Source organism: Diabrotica undecimpunctata, chromosome 8, assembly GCF_040954645.1.
Source record: "Diabrotica undecimpunctata isolate CICGRU chromosome 8, icDiaUnde3, whole genome shotgun sequence".
Taxonomy (NCBI): Eukaryota; Metazoa; Arthropoda; class Insecta; order Coleoptera; family Chrysomelidae; genus Diabrotica; species Diabrotica undecimpunctata.
In genome coordinates this window covers 33329623-33348987 of record NC_092810.1, presented here as the reverse complement: position 1 = coordinate 33348987, position 19365 = coordinate 33329623, and the positions used below count along the sequence as shown (strand labels likewise).

At 31.8% G+C, this 19365-nt stretch overlaps 1 protein-coding gene across 1 annotated transcript in view; it reads left to right on the top strand.

The window, feature by feature from the left end:
- The window catches only part of LOC140448764 (soluble guanylate cyclase 89Db-like), a 135565-nt gene that overhangs the window by 9221 nt on the left and 106979 nt on the right, over nt 1-19365 (top strand). Inside the window, exons 2-3 of the mRNA XM_072541879.1 lie at nt 16440-16639; nt 18886-19079. Coding sequence (XP_072397980.1) covers nt 16440-16639; nt 18886-19079 — 394 coding nt within the window. The remainder of the gene's footprint in view (nt 1-16439; nt 16640-18885; nt 19080-19365) is intronic.

Genomic DNA, 19365 nt, shown 5'->3' with positions numbered 1-19365 from the left:
TGTATTTTGAGAACGACTTCCGAAGTGGAAATTAGAACGTCAATAAATTTATTTTAAATTTCAATTGTGAATTATTTCCATTAAAATAGTAATTGTTTTAAGATGCCACAAGAAAATAGTTCCAGAATAATATTAATTACTTGATGTAACACGTTTACAGCTTTAACCCTTTGTGGACCGACTTTTTTTTGTTTATATTTAATGGTAAATAATTTTTTTTAGGATATATTAGGACAAAAAATTGACAAATCAAAGGTATTTTATATTATATTTTTATAATTAGTACAAAAAAGGTGGTTCCATGTGGAACCACTAGGCCACAAACGAAAAACTTAATTAGGTGTGAAATGGAATAAAACTATTTTTTTTTCAGATAGACATAAACTTACTTGACTTGATGTAGTACTGTGCCATCTTGTATGACGAGGAGTTGCCTTGGTACTGCAGTGTGTACAATGTACTTTGGCTCCATGCTGAGGCATATGGGCTACTTTGTCAGTTCTTATTTCTAGAGCAACTTGTTTTTTGAACCTGTAACTGGTGCTTGGTTTGTCCACGCTTCTTCTTCCAAATTTAGGCATTTGGGGGTCTGCTCCAATCAAACCTCTGGCCATAGCAATTTTAAATTCTTTCAAAGACATACTCTTACCAGTTGTTGATTGTTTGAAAATTATATACGAGTTTAGTAATGTTAGGTCAACAAAATGGAAAATAATTCTATGCCAACACTTTTTGGATTTTCTATCCAATTCGTAGCAAGATACTAACATATCAGACTTATCTACATAGCCCATATATTTGGGGTAATCTTGTACTAATTGTTTGCAGTTAATTTCCAATGATGTCCCATCCTTTTCTTTCCTCTTCACAGTGACATTTTCTTCAGGTTTGTGAAAATTGCTTAGAAAATGAATGGGTTTTTTATCCATCCATTGCAAAGTTAGCACGCCGTCTTCACTCATTTTTCAGTTTGTCACCCCTTTTCATTTTTTTATTTGTTTTAAGTTCAGTTGGAAAACCTTTTCTATCTTTTCGAGTTGTTCCACATGCGTAGATATTGTCTTTCATCAAGTCGCGTTGTAACGCAACAGAATTGAAATAGTTATCGAAATAAACTTCATAATTTTTTCCAACTAAAAATCTTGTAAGATCTTTTATTACTCGTGTCCCGAGCTGTTATTTCCTTACATCGTTTACTTTTTCGGTGTATATTTGGAATTGTAAAACATATCCTGACTGATCAGCACGTACCCATACCTTATATCCTCTTTTTATGGGCTTCATCGGCATATATTGGCGTAAACTACTTCGTCCCTTGAACCTTATCATCGATTCGTCTATTGATTGTTGCCTGCTGGGATAAAATGAGCTTTTATAAGTGGTTGAAAGTTCCTCTAGCAATGGCCGCACTTTGTAGGTTTATCGTAGTTGCCATTACCTTTCTTAGGTTGTAATGAATTGTCATGTATATGAAGATGAGTAAGCAACCATCCAAATCTGTCACGCAACATACATGAAGAAATAAACTGATCCCTGATAACAAAATTTGCAGATCAAAAATCTCTATAACTGGGCAACTGTTTCACACCCATCAAAAGGTTTATTCCCAAAAAACACTTTATTTCTTTAAGTTTTGTGGGAGTGTTGTTTTTGTTATTTTCTTGGACTACATATAAATTAGTTTGGGAAACCAGTGTATTCAACAGGTTCTCACTAAACAAATAAAGGAAGAAATCAAGAGGAGTCTCTATAGTATCAGGAACATTTGGTCCAACGTTTTCTGAGAAAGGAATTGAGCGGCATTATTTGGGTCGGTGGTCTATTTTAACCCATCAAGAATAGCAACTGATACATTGTCTTCACCACAGTCACTGTCATGCGCAACATCTTCATTGTATGAAATATTGTTTTGTTCATCTAAAACAGCTGATTCCAAAGTCATGTCGAAATCTTCATCCTCGTTCTCATCAATATCGGATACATCAGATCCCTCCGATGGGGTATCTGCTTTTCAAAAAAGACGTCTTTTCATTTTGGAATTCTGTAACAAAACATACCTATTAGTTACTGATCGGCCTATTGGAATTGAGTGGCACCTATTGGAACCACCAATCAAAATATCAAAATTCACTTAGTTATCTACGTAGTTCATAAAGACTCAATACCTTTTATAAGTAGAAGAATGTTTATTTACAACAATAAATAACCTCATTAGCATTCACTTGTGAGCGCGCCAAATGTATTATGTACAATGTGCACAACTGTTCCTGGAATTTTGTTATCGCGTGGGAAGTGAAAGACACGACGTCTACATCGCATTCCGTCTGGTGGTCGCAGCGTACGATTACTTGGGCAGTAGGAAAAAATTTGTTAAAAGGTGGTTCCACCGTGGAGCCACTAAGCCTGAAAGGGTTAAAATCGTGATTCATGAAATTTCCTGTTTAGAAAGCTGTAAAACTCCTAAAAATTAAATAAGACTAGATGCTAGATTTAAAACTGGGACTAGAGTTAGGTTGGCGAGGTGCTACGTTTTTTCGACTTTATTTTATGGAATGGAATCTTGGACCTTGAATGCGACATCAATGAAAAAACTGGAATCATTTGAGCTGTGGGTGTACAAGAGAATTCTGAAAATATCATGGACAGAACAGGTCACAAACAAAGAGGTTCTGGGAAGGATGAACAAAGAAATGGAAATTTTAAATTCAATAAAAACAAGAACTTTAGAATATCTCGAACATATTACGCGTGAGAGCTAAAAGTATCTTTAGTAAAAAGATAAAAAAAGTATCTAAGATACTAAAAGTATCTTAGATACTTTTATTTAAGATACATTTTGGTTCATTTAAAAGTTACTTTTACTTTAGATACTTCTTAAAAGTATCTAGTATCTTTTATCTTTAAAAGTATCTTTAGATACTAAAAGTATCTTAGATACAAAAAAGTATCTTAGATACTTACTCAGGACCTGAGAAATAGATACTTTTCATGATCCAAAAAGCTTCGACCTGTCGCGCCGGCCGTAGCGGTAGAGACGATGTGTATTGTTCTTTGCATCCCGCCCGCCGGCCCGCAGCATTATCAGAGATACTGCTAAGAGATACTGATCTAAATTATTTAGCAGAATTATGCCAAATACTAAAACCGTTTGCTTTGGCACTTGACATTCTTCAAGGCGAACAAAATATGTACTACAGTTTCCTTCTACCATCAATCGTAATCTTGTCTGTTAAAATTGAAAAGCTTAAAACCAATAAGTTTAAATATGTGGAACCTATTTTGAACGCTCTGACAGTATCTTTAAACTCCAGATTTGAAAAACTTCTTAAGTTGACTAACCAATCTGCAATAATTGCTGCAGTTACTAATCCTTTATTTAAAACACGTTGGCTTACTGCATTTCGAGGAATCAGAAATATCGAAAATGACCTTAGTCAAATTAAGGATTTGGTACTTACAGAAGCTATAAAAATTATGAAGGAAAATGAGGAACAATTAAAACAATTTGATGTAAGTACAAATAACATTACTACTGTAATGAAAAGTACCAAAATGCAAAACAACTTCTTTGAATTTGATATTAACTCCGAGTACTCCGATCTTCAAACGTAAAACGAAAACACTGGCTATACTGATTTGGATTATAAACGACAAGCTGAGCTGCAACTAATACAATATTTGGCCGATTCTGAAACCAACATGCAAATGTTAAAAAAATATAATATTATAGAACAATTATTTAAAAAGTTCAATACGCCATTACCTTCTTCTGCAGCTGTCGAAAGAATGTTTTCTTTTGCAACTTTTATTAATTCACCCCAACGTCATGCCTTGTCTGATCATTCTTTTGAAAATTTAGTTTTACTAAAAGCTAGTGGTTATACTAACTAGTTATTAGCTACCAAAATGTTACTATTTTTTATATCCTATCCTATTGTGTTTAAAAATTTAAATATGTTGAATGTTCTGTTTTTAATGCATAATGCATCTTATGCTGTTTTTAACACACGAATTTATGTTTATTTTATATTGTTTTGAAAATTTAATGTTGGATTTTTGTTTTCAATACATAGTTATTAGTTTGTAATAACTTAACGTCTTTTATTTCTTATCTACCCCAAAGCCCAAAGTATACCATTTCAAAGTACCTGCTGGCTTAAACTAAAATTGTATGATAATTTAAAGGGTTAAAATGATGTTTTTAAAACAAAAGTATCGACAATCTACTGTAGAGTAGTAGAGTACCGAGTACCTTTATATTATACCCTAAAAGTATCTTAGTTACTACAAAAGTATCTAAGTATCTTAGATACTAGAAAAGCATCGAAGTATCTTTGATACATAAAAGTATCTTACATACTTAAAAGTATCTTAGATACTTAAAAGTATCTTAGATACTCAAAAGTATCTTAGATACTTGAAAGTATCTAAGATATTTTTACTCTAAATACTTTTCCGGTATTTTGTATCTTTAGATACTTTCACAAAAAAGTATCTTAGATACTTAGTATCTTAAGATACTTTTACCTCAAGTATCTTAAAAGTATCTAGATACTTTTAAAAAGTATCTTTTACAGCTCTGCGGGCGTGGAGAGAAATACACCTTGCTCCAACTGATTATGCAGGGAAAGATCTAAGGAAAGAGAAGCAAAGGGAGGCGTAGAATGTCATGGCTGCGAAACTTGAGAGAGTGGTACGGATGTACATCAAATGAACTTTTCAGAGCAGCCGTCTCAAAAGTCCGAATAGCTATGATGATTGCCGACCTCCGCCGCGGAGATGGCACTTGAAGAAGAAGAAGTTGCTAGATCGAGGCCATGAGAGCAGCATATCAAATTGTTTTGTTAAGCTGCTAACAATATACCAGAACAGGTGTAATAACTTGCCTAATTTAATTTTAGTTGTTTAAAAACCATTTTGAAGACGATTTTGGGAGTGGAAGTCGAAACAATTCTGTGGCATTATCCCATATAAACTTTTTATTTATAAACTTTAGAACTATTTAGAAATAATATTTCTTTTAAAACCTAACCTAATTGTTTAATTCACTAATTATCTCACGTTTCCTCTCTTAAGTACCTAATTAAATTATTTTAACTTCGTTCATTATCTAGTGTGTGGTCACCCTTAATAGTTTAACTTTAAATCGAAAATAGGAATAATGTGATTCATTTATTTTGAGTTTTTAGCGAAACGAATAGTTTTTAGTGAAACGAATAGTTTTTAGAATCTCTTACTTTTTTTAACATTAATGACTATTTTATAATATACACACTACACAGGCATCTATAAATATTTTGAACTAAATGGGTCCACACACACACACACACACACACACACAAGGATATATAAACTATTTTTTAATTTACAGTTGGAAGAATATTTTAAGAGTTCGTGTAGTTTAAATGGAGTGTTTAAGACAGGAGAGACAAATTCAAATTGTACAGATGGATTTGTTTTTTTGAGTACATTCTACATTCTTGTTTTTAAATTGTTGATAGAAATTTTCGGCGATTACATTGACGATTTGTTGATCATCGGTTACTTTTATGTAAAAGAGTTGGGATTCTTGTGTGCTTGGGATTTTTTTCCTGCATTTGATTAATCTTTTTCCAAACTTGAGAAGGGGTAGTATTATGAGTTAAGGTGAAAATGTAGATTTTCCATGAGTGTTTATTACTTTGTTTTAAGATATACCCCGCCTTGGCTCCAAGTTTTTTAAAACAAATCAAGTTTTCGTCACTATTGCTTCGGCGGTACTTATGAAGAGCAGTTTTGTATTCTTTTACAGTTATTATACTTTTTCCTACGTAAATGTAAGTAGCGGATATAATACATTCATTAAAATTATCTACCTACATCATTATCTATGTTTCCAGAGAAGAAAATTTGTTCCATTTGCCGGTCTAATTCAGTTCTGAAACTTGCCCAGTCAGCATTAAAAATCTTTCACTTTATTACTGTTCCTGGTGATTTTTTTTAATATTTATTATGAGTATGGGAAAATGGATACTATCATAGACCATCTAAAACATTCCATGTTAGGGAATAGACTTGTCTGAGTGAGATTGTCACATCTCTGAGACTTATCTCAGAGATGTGACTCGAATCACTAGTCAATCGCTGAGAAACTTTCTGTTAATATATTGAAATGAGTGTTGGAACCATTATTAAGAAAACTTCTTCTTTAGGTTCTTTCTCCTATCGGAGGTTGGAAATCATCATCGCTATTTTAATTTTATTGGTAGCTCTTCTGAATAATTCTAATGAGCTGCAACCGAACCACTCTCTCAAATTTCTTAGCCAGGATATTTTGCGTCGTCCTGGGCTTCTCTTCCCTTGTATCTTACCCTAAGTAATAGGTACTTCTCGCCCCTCATTATGACCCAGATATTGAATCTTTCTAATTTTAACAGTTTTTATGACTTCACATTCTTTCTTCATTCTTTGTAACACCTCTATATTAGTTACTTTTTCAGTCCACGATATTCTGTGGATTCTCCTGTAGCACCACATCTTGAAGAAGTTTAATTTTTTAATTTCAGACTGTTTTATTGTCCACGCTTCCATGCCGTATAGTAAAGTAGAAAAAACATAACAACGTAGCATTCTTGTGCGGATCTCTAGATTAAGGTTACGGTTGTAAAGTAAGTTCTTCAATTTTATGAACGTGTTTCTTGCCATTTCTATTCTAGATCTGATTTCTTGTGTTTGATCTCCATCTTCGGTTAGCCACGTTCCTAAATATTTATTTTATAAATAAACAAAAGAAAACAAGTGTCGGTAATGTTTCCTCTGCCGTACGTGGTATGTGGACCCCATGTAATATTCTGGGCATTAAAGTCTCCGACAATTACAAATGGTATTGGAAGTTAAAAAATTAAGTCTACTTGTTCATCTTCAGTAGAATTGTAACTCGGCGGGAAATATATACTGCAAATAGTTATTCTTTTAGGGCACCATATTGTTAATGCGATTGCTTCTAGATTTGTAACTAAAGACAAATGTGTTGAATAGACTTATTTTCTGACAAAAATTGAGATTCCTCCACTTACTCTGAGGCATTCTGTTCTTACGTGATGATATTCTTTATAACCTCTAGGATCAATATTATGATTTTGTTTGAAATTGGTTTGTTGTAGACATATTATAATTGGATTGGTGTCGCTGAAAAGTTTTTGGATTCTTTCTAAGCGGCAAAAAAGTCAAAATTCCATTGAAAAAAAGTGAAAGTTATTAGTGTTTGGATTTTTCAGAATGTTGTGAATGTTCCGTTAGGTCATCATCGTCAGAAATATCAAGAGATGCTTGTAATACTAGGCTTTCTATGTCGCCTAATTCTGAAGGTAATTCCTTTTTGAGCTTCTTTAATATTCTTATGAGTTTATTTTTTAGTGATCTGGTGGTTAGGTGTAGATAAATTGCATACGTGTCAGATAAAAGTGAATTAATGTCAGAAGTAATTTGCTGGGCTTCTATTGTGAGGTAGAAAAGCTTTGGGGGTTGTTGGTATAAAGATCTTTGATTATTTGCTTTGATGCATCTGATATTTTGGATTTATCTGTGGGATCCGTTTTTGACTTTTTCTACGTGTGTTTTGTCCTTTTTTCTATTAACTCTTTGGGAGGAGGCATCAATGACGAGTTTTCAAGATAAGGATTAGATATTAGTCGGTCAGTAGAATGGGAGTCCAGTGTGCTGAGTGGGTTAGAAAGTACTCTTTTTGTCCTTGTATAGGTTCACCAGATAATTGTTCTAAAGTAGTAGCTGACGAGGTTTTTGTTACCAATGATTATTCACCGGCAGATTAAAGAACATGAGCGTTTTGACAATTTGTACAACTTGCAGCTGTATGGCCAGTTTGTTTACGAATAAAGCATTCCATTATATTAGGAGATAAAAATATTCGGTATGGTGTGGAATCGAATTCCATGACTAGTGAGATCTGAAGCTCATAATTTTCAGTAGGTAGAATTATCTATACTTGTCTTAGAAATGAGAGGATGTGGCTATATTCATCTCCTTGAATTCGAGCTTTTAAGAAAGAGACGGGAGAAGCCAGTTTTAAATTAAGGCCGTTTAAAGCATTTTCTACGAGATCGTGATGAATGGGGGACAGACATTCGAAATTATGATACGTTTTGCTGGATTAACTAATCTCATAATGGGTAGGTCTAGATTGTTTACTTTAATAATGGGATTGTGGGCAATAAGCTCATCAAGTTTAACTTGGCTTAAGTATATGCAGATCCGGTTGTTCGAAATTCTAGGTGCAAATATTATATTTTTAAGTCCAACAATATCACCAGAAGTTATTTTTTTGGTGAAAAATAATTGCTTGCTCCTTTTTAGGCTTGGATCTAGATTTCATAGCAGCAACGTAAAATGTAGGTGTTGAAGATTCGGTGTTACTGGATGTAGGCATTGCTGTGGTATTGACTGTAGATGTATTATTTATAATTTTACTGCTTTTGTAGTCAAAAGCAATGGAGCGATCAAGATTAATGTTTATATTTCTCTTGGAATGTCCGCAAATAACAAACTCCTATTGTAAAATGGGTTGCCTATATTGGTTTGCCAAAAGCCTAGAGCTCTTGGCATAATTAATGGCTTTATTAATAGTAGGTTGATATCAAAATACTACACAATTGTTTATAAATATACAATACTTACTTGTTGCTTGGAACACGAATGAAGAAAATATTACCAATCTGTAGACAAATGTTTGTTTATCACTATTTATTGTAATTAAATACTAATGAAACTGGTATTTATGATAACAAATTGCAAAAATCGACCCATTATAAAAATTGTTTACCCTTAAGATATGAAAAAGAATTTGCAAATTTGCTCAAGTTTAATCACTAATATAACACAAAGTCTTAGCTTAACAAAAGCCTACAAACTCCATTCTAAGTTCATTAGACTTAAAATTATCATGCCCTAATTCCGCTATCGAAAATTGGTTCATTGTCTGGAAGTACATTCGATTTAATTAACGGACTTTTGAAAATAATACAATTTTCATTAGTGCTCTCATTCAAGAATCCTTTTACGTGATTAACTAATGAAAATTTTCTGTGCGTTCAGCTTCTGAAACCTTTTTGGCGTTGCTTTTTTTCATTTGAATTTCTACAGCGTTTATCTAAATTTGGCCTCAATTACGCTGGATTATATAAAAGTGAAAATTTAGCTATATACATACATATATATATATATATATATATATATATATATATATATATGTATATAATTTATATATATATATATATATATATATATATATATATATATATATATATATATATATATATATATATATATATATATATATATATATAAATTAATGTGATATTAAAAGTCAGAGGTGCGCCAAACAATTAATTAGCTAATTAATTAATTAATTAAACTTATTTAAATGATGCAATTATGATTTTATCACACTATTTAATTCTCTTATCTCAGGGTTATATTCATGCTTTAATATCTATGCTTTACATATGATAGGTAAGGTCTAAGGTATATCGGAATAATAGTCATATATGATAAAAAATTATATATTGAAATAAAATTCACACTCAAATATCTTAAACAAAAAATATCTCATACAATGATTATCAAAATTTTGTTCTACGTACGTGAACCTTCAAAAATTAATGTTATATACTATATAATTTAAAATTTCAAATCATAATTGTTGTTCTCTATATCTCCTGATAAATATTTCTATCTTTTCTGAAGCAATTAAAAGAAAAAAACTTTGTTGATAAAGAAAAACTGACGAATGAAAAAAAAACTATCTCTCTGAAGATGAGTTGTCCAAATCCTTGTTCCTTGTAGCCTACACTATCTATTCTTCGCAGTTCCCTAGGTAATCAGCAATCTTACAACAAATTATTGCGAGCCTCTCGTCTTCAATGATCTCCTTCAGATGCATGTATCGTTCAAAAGACGCTAGCCTCTTCTCCTCTCGATAAACTGAATCTCTCGTTCCGGCCTGAACAGTGACTCTTGGAATATATAAGTAGAAAAGTATGACTTACAATATTTTACTGGATCAGCTTCCGCCAGGATACACTTAGTCCACGAAAACTCACAAACATTCACTTCTAATGCTTACTATCACTTGGGAACCGCCAAAGAACAACGACTGTTCGCCTTGCACCCTTGGAAAAACAACTGATTATCTTTTCTCTCTCAAAAATCTAGCTAAATTCTCATCCGTACATAGCTATGTCCCTCTTTTTCAATGTCCTCCAATCAGAGTTGCTCATACTTCCCCCCATCTATCATTTAGATGACAAACAACAATTTTACCTACAATTATAAATTTCCTAAAAACTATTAACATGCTAATCGGTTTGTACAAATTCTTAAGAACTAACGGAGAAATATAATTTCTAAATTCTACCCTATTGTCTTTATTCACTGTACAAGTCCATTTGGAAAACCCGGTCGTATTGTTCAATTCACTTAAGCTCCGTCATTCGAATATATTTTACAAAGAAAATAATTTATGCATATCTTTAAATTTTGTTTACTACAGGTAATCCAAAGATAATGGACTTTCATTTCTTCGAAATATCTTTTATAGTTTATTAGGTGAATTATTTGACTTATATTTTGTGAAATATTTTAAAAAAACAAACCAATATTATTCTCAATTTTACATAGCATAACAATATATATATATATATATATATATATATATATATATATATATATATATATAAATATATATATATATATATATATATATATATATATATATATATATACATATAAATATATATATATATATATATATATATATATATATATATATATATATATATATATATATATATATATATATATTTATATCAGTCCCTGCTCAATTCAATTTATTAACCTCCCTTAGCAAATTCTAGTTTTCTGTGTTTTATAATCAATTATAATTATAACTGTTAGCTATAAATAAGAAACATAACAAATGATAATAGTATCCTTTTTGCATATTTATTAAAAAAAACAACGTAAATTATTACAACATTTTACTATAACATTAATATTTTATTAAGCTACCGTTGGCTTTTAGCCGTGCAGCCACTCTCCTATTTATATGCATGCTAATTATACATTTTCCTGCGATTTCTTTTAAATTTTCGGTGTGATTCCAATGGAAAATAATTCTTTCTATTAACTGTACCTTGTTGCTAATTATTTCCTTGGCTAACTCCATTTTTAGACGCTCCCAGACATTTTCAATGGGGTTTATGTTTGGTAAATTGCAAGATCATGGTAAGAACGAAATTTCTTGTTTTAACAAAAATTTTTTGTTACTTTTAGTCGTATGGCAAGGTGCTCCATCCTGCATAAATATCTTATTGCTGTTACCAAACCATTCGTTCACTTGTGGAACCAATCTTGTCTGTCACTAAACCCTTTTATATTGATCTTGTCGTATGGTTCCTTCTACGACATACAAATGTCCCATACCTTTGCCATTAATCACCGACGATATCATTACCGAGGTGGGATATTTAATTGTCTTAATTACAAATGATTTGTAATTATTTACCTTACGCCAATCATCAATAGACCAATCTTTATAAATCTTAGCCCAAGCTAAGCGTTTTCTGAGCATTTGTGGTGTTAGTTTTCGCTTTTAACAGGCCTGCGATATTTGAAGTCCATGCCATACAAATTTTGGCGTACGGTGGCCACCGATACTGAGCATCCTGCTTCTTCCAACTTATTTTTAAAATTTTTATGGGTGGCTTTTCTGTATGTTACAGGTAAATTTTTCAAAATTTGTTGCGCCCTGGAGGTAACTGAAGGTTTTTTGCCACACCCGCTCTTCCGAACTGACGTCATAAGTCGCTTCTGTTTGAGGGTTTTGTCTTAATATTTCCACTCATGACTGGGATACACCATATTTTCGTGCTATCTTTCTCTGACTAAGTGCTATATTGTCTAATAGATCAGTAATGGACGAGATTTTCTTAACACAAAGATCTTTAGATTTACCCATCTAAAAATTCCAATCTAATATTAATCGTGTTGTTTTATAATTAAGAATTAAAAAAATCAAAAGTAACACTATTATGTAATAATGTCAATACTTACTAGTGCAAATTTTAAATAAACTGACCACAAATCTATGTTTTAAGTAAAAAGCTCAAAATGTAAAACCATTAGTTGCTCCACACTTTAACCTTTGACCATATTCTACTGTCATCTGTAAATTTTTGAAAATTCTTGTCAAAAAGCTTCATCAAATAAAGAAAAACATATTACAATCATCCATGCAGGAACAAAATAGTTTTATACCTAATGCTTTAGCCTTGTCATGCAAAAACATTAAGGACTCCCGTGTCGAATATCATGATGACACCACGTCAGAAATATTTGAACACTGGTTTTCATCGAAGTTATTGCCAAATATAGCACCAAACAGTGTAATTGTGATGGACCATGCCAGCTACCTCAGTCGTAGGCCGAATAAAGTTCCGTGTTCTAATGACACCAAACTTAGAATCCAGGAATATATGCTGGAAAATGATATATATTATGAAGATAATTATTCTAAAAAACAATTACTTAAAACTTTAAAATCATTTTTCATCAGAAAACAATACTATTGCGACAGTTTGGCGGAAGAAATGGGTCATACAGTATTAAGACTTCCTCCTTACTATTGTATGTTCAATTCTATTGAACACATATGGCATGAGCTAAAAGCATCGGTAAGGAGAAGTAATGTTTCGTCCACCCTAAATTCATCTGTGGTTCGTCTAATTGAATTAGAAATGGAGAAAATAACCAATGAAAGTTGAAAAAATACAGATAGGTTGCTCAAAGAAACAATTATTATAGATCTAGATAAAGATAGTGATAGTGAAACTGACTTGTCCATGTAATTTTTTTTAAATGTGTCCTTTTTAAATTGTATTTATAAATTGTAAACTTTCTATGTATACTTAATTTATGTAAATATTTTTAAATTCAGTTGATAACTGTATAAAACCAGCTTTTAGACACACCTCAATTTTGAAAATAATTTTCTAAAATATTTTTGCCCCGTGTTCTTTTTGTACTCTATTTAGAAATTATAAAGTTTTGTAAATATGTGAATGTAGTGTATGTAAATATTTTGGGAACTCTTATAATTTTAGTAGACAATGATAAAGACCGCCTTTTAAACATACTTAACAATCAAATAAGTAATGCAAATCGAAAATAAAAGTACGATCCTGTCCAAAGGCGATCCTCCGCTGCCTTGCGGTAGACAGTTATCAATAATAAATATTAATGACTCTCTTAGATCTCTGGTAGGACCATACAATCCATGTGACCATTATTAGTAAAAGAATGCACCGATGCATGCTAATAGCGACCTCTAACGAGGTAAAATGAAATTAGTGTCGATAGTGATTAAAGTAAACTGCCAACCCAAGCGAATAAAGCTTATAAACTCTAATTTCACTATTTGGGAGAGTGAGTCATCGTTTGAAAGCGTAGAAGTGGGGAAAGACGTATGAAAATCCAGTGGCGTACACTCACTTTTATTTCAACGTTAATTATATTATATTGTTTAAATATTATTGTTCAAAATAGGCCACAATATATTTATCTGCAGGTTTTTACTGAAGTTTCCATCTCTATATCCAAAGACCGTTTTTAAAGATATAAATTATAGTTAGATTTATTTTATTTGTTTATTATTATATATTTATATATTCTTATATTATTTTCTTTTTTTTTTCTTAACTTTAAAGAGTTACACAATGAAATTTATTTTAAAACAAATTTTAAGACAGTTTCCATACCACCCGAGAGGTATGTCGTGTGGCGCGTCACGTTTTTTTAAATGGGTGTTCGCCAAGAGCCATATTGTCCCATTAAATAAAATAAACAAAACACTTAAACAGTATGAAAACAAAACAAAATAAAATCCTATAAAATAAAATAAAATTCTATAAAAACAAAATAAAAATAATTTTGGATGTAACAAAACATTGTACTATTCTATTTAAACACAAACACTATACACACTTACTATGTTCTTCTCGTTTTTTTTTTTGTTTTTGGTTTTTTTATGCTGATGCCTACTAAACTATTAGAAAATATTATTCGCTGTCTAAATCTGAAGATGCAGTGCTGCTATCGTTGTCATACACCTGGTGTAATTATAATTGGCTCTAGTAAAACTTTGACATGAGTGTCAAGTTCCCACATACGATATTCTTCTTTAATTATGTGGCCTATACATTTAGAACATTTCTCTGGAGTTACATGGAGGATTGTTTGAATCAAAAGTTCCTTAACTTCGTTTAATTTGAGCGTTTTGTTATTGCGTGCTACTTTTCCTTATAAGTATAGATAAGGTGGTAGACGTAGAACTTTGACACCATAATCTTTTGCAGTTTCATCCACAACATATTTAAGATATTCACTTTTCCTTAACCGTGCAATGTCAAGTAGTTGAATTTTGAGCATTGATTCTTCGTATGCAATCCCATTTTCTGTAAGCCATTCTTGAATTCTCGCTTTCCGCCATGCCATCGTCGGTAATTGTTCTAGTCTGCGGCTATGATATGGCGCATTGTCCATAACAACCACAGACCCAGATTCCAATTTTGGTAAGATTCTCTTAAACCAGTGCTCAAATACTTCGGAAGTCATTTCTTTATGATAATCACCTGTTTCACTTCCTATATGGGTGATGATTAAACGCCGTCCCTTTCCTGATGGAGCTTTTAATCCTGTAGACCAGCCTTCTATAAATGCTTCGCGTTTACTTTTGACATTTAAATCTTGCCAAACTTTTCCAACTGTATGACCTTCATTAATCCAGGTTTCATCCAAATAATATATTTTGCATCCAGTGCTGCGAATTTTTCGTATTTCTTCTAAATATTTTCTTCTCCGCAGAATAATTTCATTTTTTTCTAATAGCATACTTTTTCTGTTGCGTTTTACATATCGAAAGTTCATTTCGCGCATGGTTCTGATTAAGACCCTATGAGATATCTGGGTAAAGAGTCATCGTTTTTGAGCTCTTGAGAAATTTTTTTCAGTGTTGGAATTTCACTCCGAAAATAAAATGAATGAATTTTTCGACTTATAATATTCCTTGTCTCGTCATCGAAAACAATGCTTTTCCTACCTCTAGTTTTACCTTTTTCTTGCTTTTTATTTTCCGATGTATTTTTAAGTACACGATAAATACAGCTAACGGATACTTTTGTTAAACTGCTACAAATGTCGACCGCTTGGCTAACATTTAATGCCATTTTTCTGCCGACAATTCCTTCATAAACGTTTCGTATCATTACCTTCTCTTCGGACGTTAACATTTTCCGTCTCTTTTGCGGCTTTTCATTTTTGGAATCAACATCAGAATTTTGCTGTCTTCTCTTGGAACAACTCGGTTTTTTGTCCATTGTATTTCAATAATCTGTGTATATACTATATAAACAATAATTTCAATAATTCTGTATAAGAATATAACTAAAAATTTACTATAAAACGACAAACTATAACACTCTTATTATCAACAACACGTTTTATCAATACTACAATACAGTATTGTTAAAACAGTATTGACAACAATAAGTTTACAAACTTATCACATAAAATATACTCTATATACAAAATACACTACCCATAAAAACGCCCATGTAAAAGAACCATTCCTTCGGCGAAAAAATAATAAAAACTAGTTTTATGGCATGTCTGGGTCCGAATTGTAAAACGGAATTTCCTCGCTAATTCCAACATTGCCAAACGATTGAAAAATAATGTTTTAAAATATCGATTTTTATTTTATAAATTTAAATATGTAACGAAACGGAACATATAAATAAAATTTATTTCACTACAATTTTGTGCTTAATTTTTACTATTGAAAAAATCATGTTTTTTTTTGTATTTTTATGACGGTAATAATCGCTGCGTGGAAGAATACAGGTTTTGTATGACCATAATTACTACTTGTGAACAAGAATTGGCTACACTGTACGACAACTTCTGGTCAAGTCTACTATAGAGAAGCACAAATAAATATACTACTTTATATATTCTGTAATTTCTTATGAGGAAACGCAAATTACAATCGAGAAAACAGGCAGTTTTCGAGGGCCGCTGTGTACATTTAAATTTGAGGATATTCGGCGTTTAAACTATGAAATCACTCTTCTGAATTGAGGGTTTCTACTACAGGTGGATGTTGTCAGTAATCTCCTACAAAAAGAGTTTTCTCGTAATTACAATTCTAAAAAGTCAAGATATTATGGTTAGAAAAAGGTTAACAGAATATGAGGAATTTAAGGAAAATAATGAGGATTTGACAAAATTAAAGGTCCAGAAAGTAAAATTAAAATTGTCATATGTTGTGGTCATATTTTGTGTTTGGTAAAAACGTATAAATTTTTAATTGTTTTTTTCAATTTTAGCTAGAATACGGCGAAGATGTTTGGCAGAAGTTATTAATAGAAACAGACTATAAATTCACCGTATTTAATACACATCAAACCTATCCAGACAATATTATGTCTTCCTTGGCGGCGGCTTTAGCAAAAGTCACTTTACTTTCTGTAGATGACACTATGATGTTTTTTGGACGATGTTTTGTACGATTTTTTAGCAATTACGGGTAATAGTTCAGCTGCAGCTACATATGTTTTCAAGTGCAAAATAATTGTCGTTATATGTCATAATATTTCAAATTGAAACCTACTTTAAACCCAAATTGTGGTGACTTCCCAATAAATATTGAAAATAACATTAAAATATTTATTAATAGTAAAATACTAAGGAAGATATTTGGACCAATGCAATGCAGCGATGGTTCTTGGAGAATTAAAATGAACCACGAGCTGGATGAACTAATGCAGAGCGCAGATATTGTTAGATTTCTAAAGTCACATTGTCACATAGAAACAATGCCAGATAATCGAGCTGTAAAAGTAGTCCAGAGATGGAAGCCCCAAGGAAAGAGAACAAGAGGAAGATGGATAGACGACGTAGAGAGGGATCTTAAAACCATGAACATCAGGCAGTGGCGAAGGAAAGTATCCGACAGGGCAGAATGAAAGAACATTGGTAAGCAGGCCAAGACTCACAAAGGGTTGTAGCGCCATTAGAAGAAGAAGAAGAACATTAAAATATTACAAGAAAGAAGCTTGAGGAGGATATTAAAGAGTTTTAACAATCCATGAAGGTCTGCTAATACATTCTGAATCAGTTCAGGTGCGCGCCAAGCTTGCTGTCTTCAATATTGGCTTTTTTCTTAAGTCGCTCAATGAAAATTCTTGTATTTTGTACTGTTATGTTTATTCTCTAAGTAATTTTTTAAAAGGTCGATGTCACTCATTGCCATTTTAGATCAGTACTATATCTCATTATGATATATAAGCGGCCAAAATTCTGGAAATTTTATAAAAATTTTAGTTTTGTTATCAGCATTCCTCTTTTTCACATAACTTATCTATAATTTTATTGCATCGTTTTATGCTTCTACTTAACATTTAACATCTATTTTAAGAGGAAAAACACTCTAAAAATTAAAAAATAAATAAAACAAAAGACGTTAGCTATTAGTAGATATATTTAAAAAAAATGGTACAATGATTATTATCAAGAAAATTATTATTTTGTGGGATAACCTTTGTTTTTTAGGGTAGACTCGATTCTGCGAGACATGGAGTTCACGAGACGAGCCAAATCTTCTGGAGTAATAACTCTGAACCATTTTTGAATAATGGCTTCTATCAGTTTTCTCTTGTTACTTGGGTTTCGCCTGATACTTTCAGCCTTGACCATAAATTTTCTATTGGATTTAGATCGGGCTATTTTCAGGCCAAGGCAGGACAGTAAAGTCATGATTTCTTAACCATTCCATGGAAGTCTTAGCCGTATGACAAGGCACCCCATCCTGCTGGAAGATGCATTGTTGGGCATCCCCTTCAAACAAATCTCTGATAGTCGACAGCAGTTTGGCTTGCAGTATCTCTTCCTGATATTTTTTACATTATTATTGTCCTTTATTACTGCTAAACGTCCAACTCCATTAGTGGTCATACAAGCAAATACCATGACACTCAAAGAATGCTTTATAGTGCCCGTGGTACAGTGGGGCAAAAGGTCTTGCCCCGGTCGGCGGCGAACAAACTTCACTTCGTCACTCCCAAGGATCGAGATTCTGGTTTCATCAATCCAAATTACCTTACTCCACTGTTTTTTTGTCCAGACTCTGTGTGCCAAAGCCTAATCAATGCGTTTTTGCCTCTGTTTTTTGTTCAGGAACGGCTTCTTTCTTGGATTTCGTGCTCGCAATCCATTTTCACACAACTTTCTTCTGATCGTGCGGTCCGATATTTGTAAGCCAGTTGATTTGACAATAGCATTAATTTCTTTTGCGGATCTGCGACGATCTTCTACAGAAAGTCGGCATATTCTATGCTCATCGCATTGACTAACTTTCGGTTTTCTGCCTGTTCTATTTGCTGATTTTGTCGTTTCAGTGTTATGATACCGTTTACAAACGTTCATTACACCTGATTTTGAGGCGCCACCACCACGTCTTTGACAAATCTTGAATTTTCGACGTTTCGCTTGAATCTGTTTCCATATTTTATTAAATAATTATGTTATTATATATATATATATATATATATATATATATATATATATATATATATAACATAAAATATTAAGCAGAAATATAAAACAATAAATGAAAAATGAGTGGTACTGGAAAAACGATAATTTCTGAAAAGTTTCCAAAATTTTGGCCAATAGTGTAATTTTACGGGATGATGTAAACAGTTTACCCGTATGACGTAAAACGACGATTATTTTGCTTTTGCTATACTTGTGTTTACAATCTTCTCGTTTTAGATATGACGTTACCATAAAGGCAACCGGAAGATATTTTACAGACTTTTTAAGCAGCATGGATAACATTCATGCTCAGTTTAGGGTGTCGTATCCGAAAATGAAGAGCCCCTCAATGTATTTGACTGATGTTGATAACGAAGGCTGTATTTTGGTATACCGTAGCACTAGAAAGGGATTTACGCAATATATACGAGGTAAAAAGACATTGTTCAAAACAAGAATATCGTTAGACAACCACAATTAAGTTTAATATATATATATATATATATATATATATATATATATATATATATATATATATATATATATATATATATATATATATATATCTTTAAGGTATATGACCGTTTAATTTAATATAAAAAAATTATATTAAAATAATATAATTGTTTATATAACAATTCAAAATTGACAATTATATTTTTTGATAGATTTAATCAATCAATGTTTTCAAAAGTGAAATTTAAAACAAATTAGTTA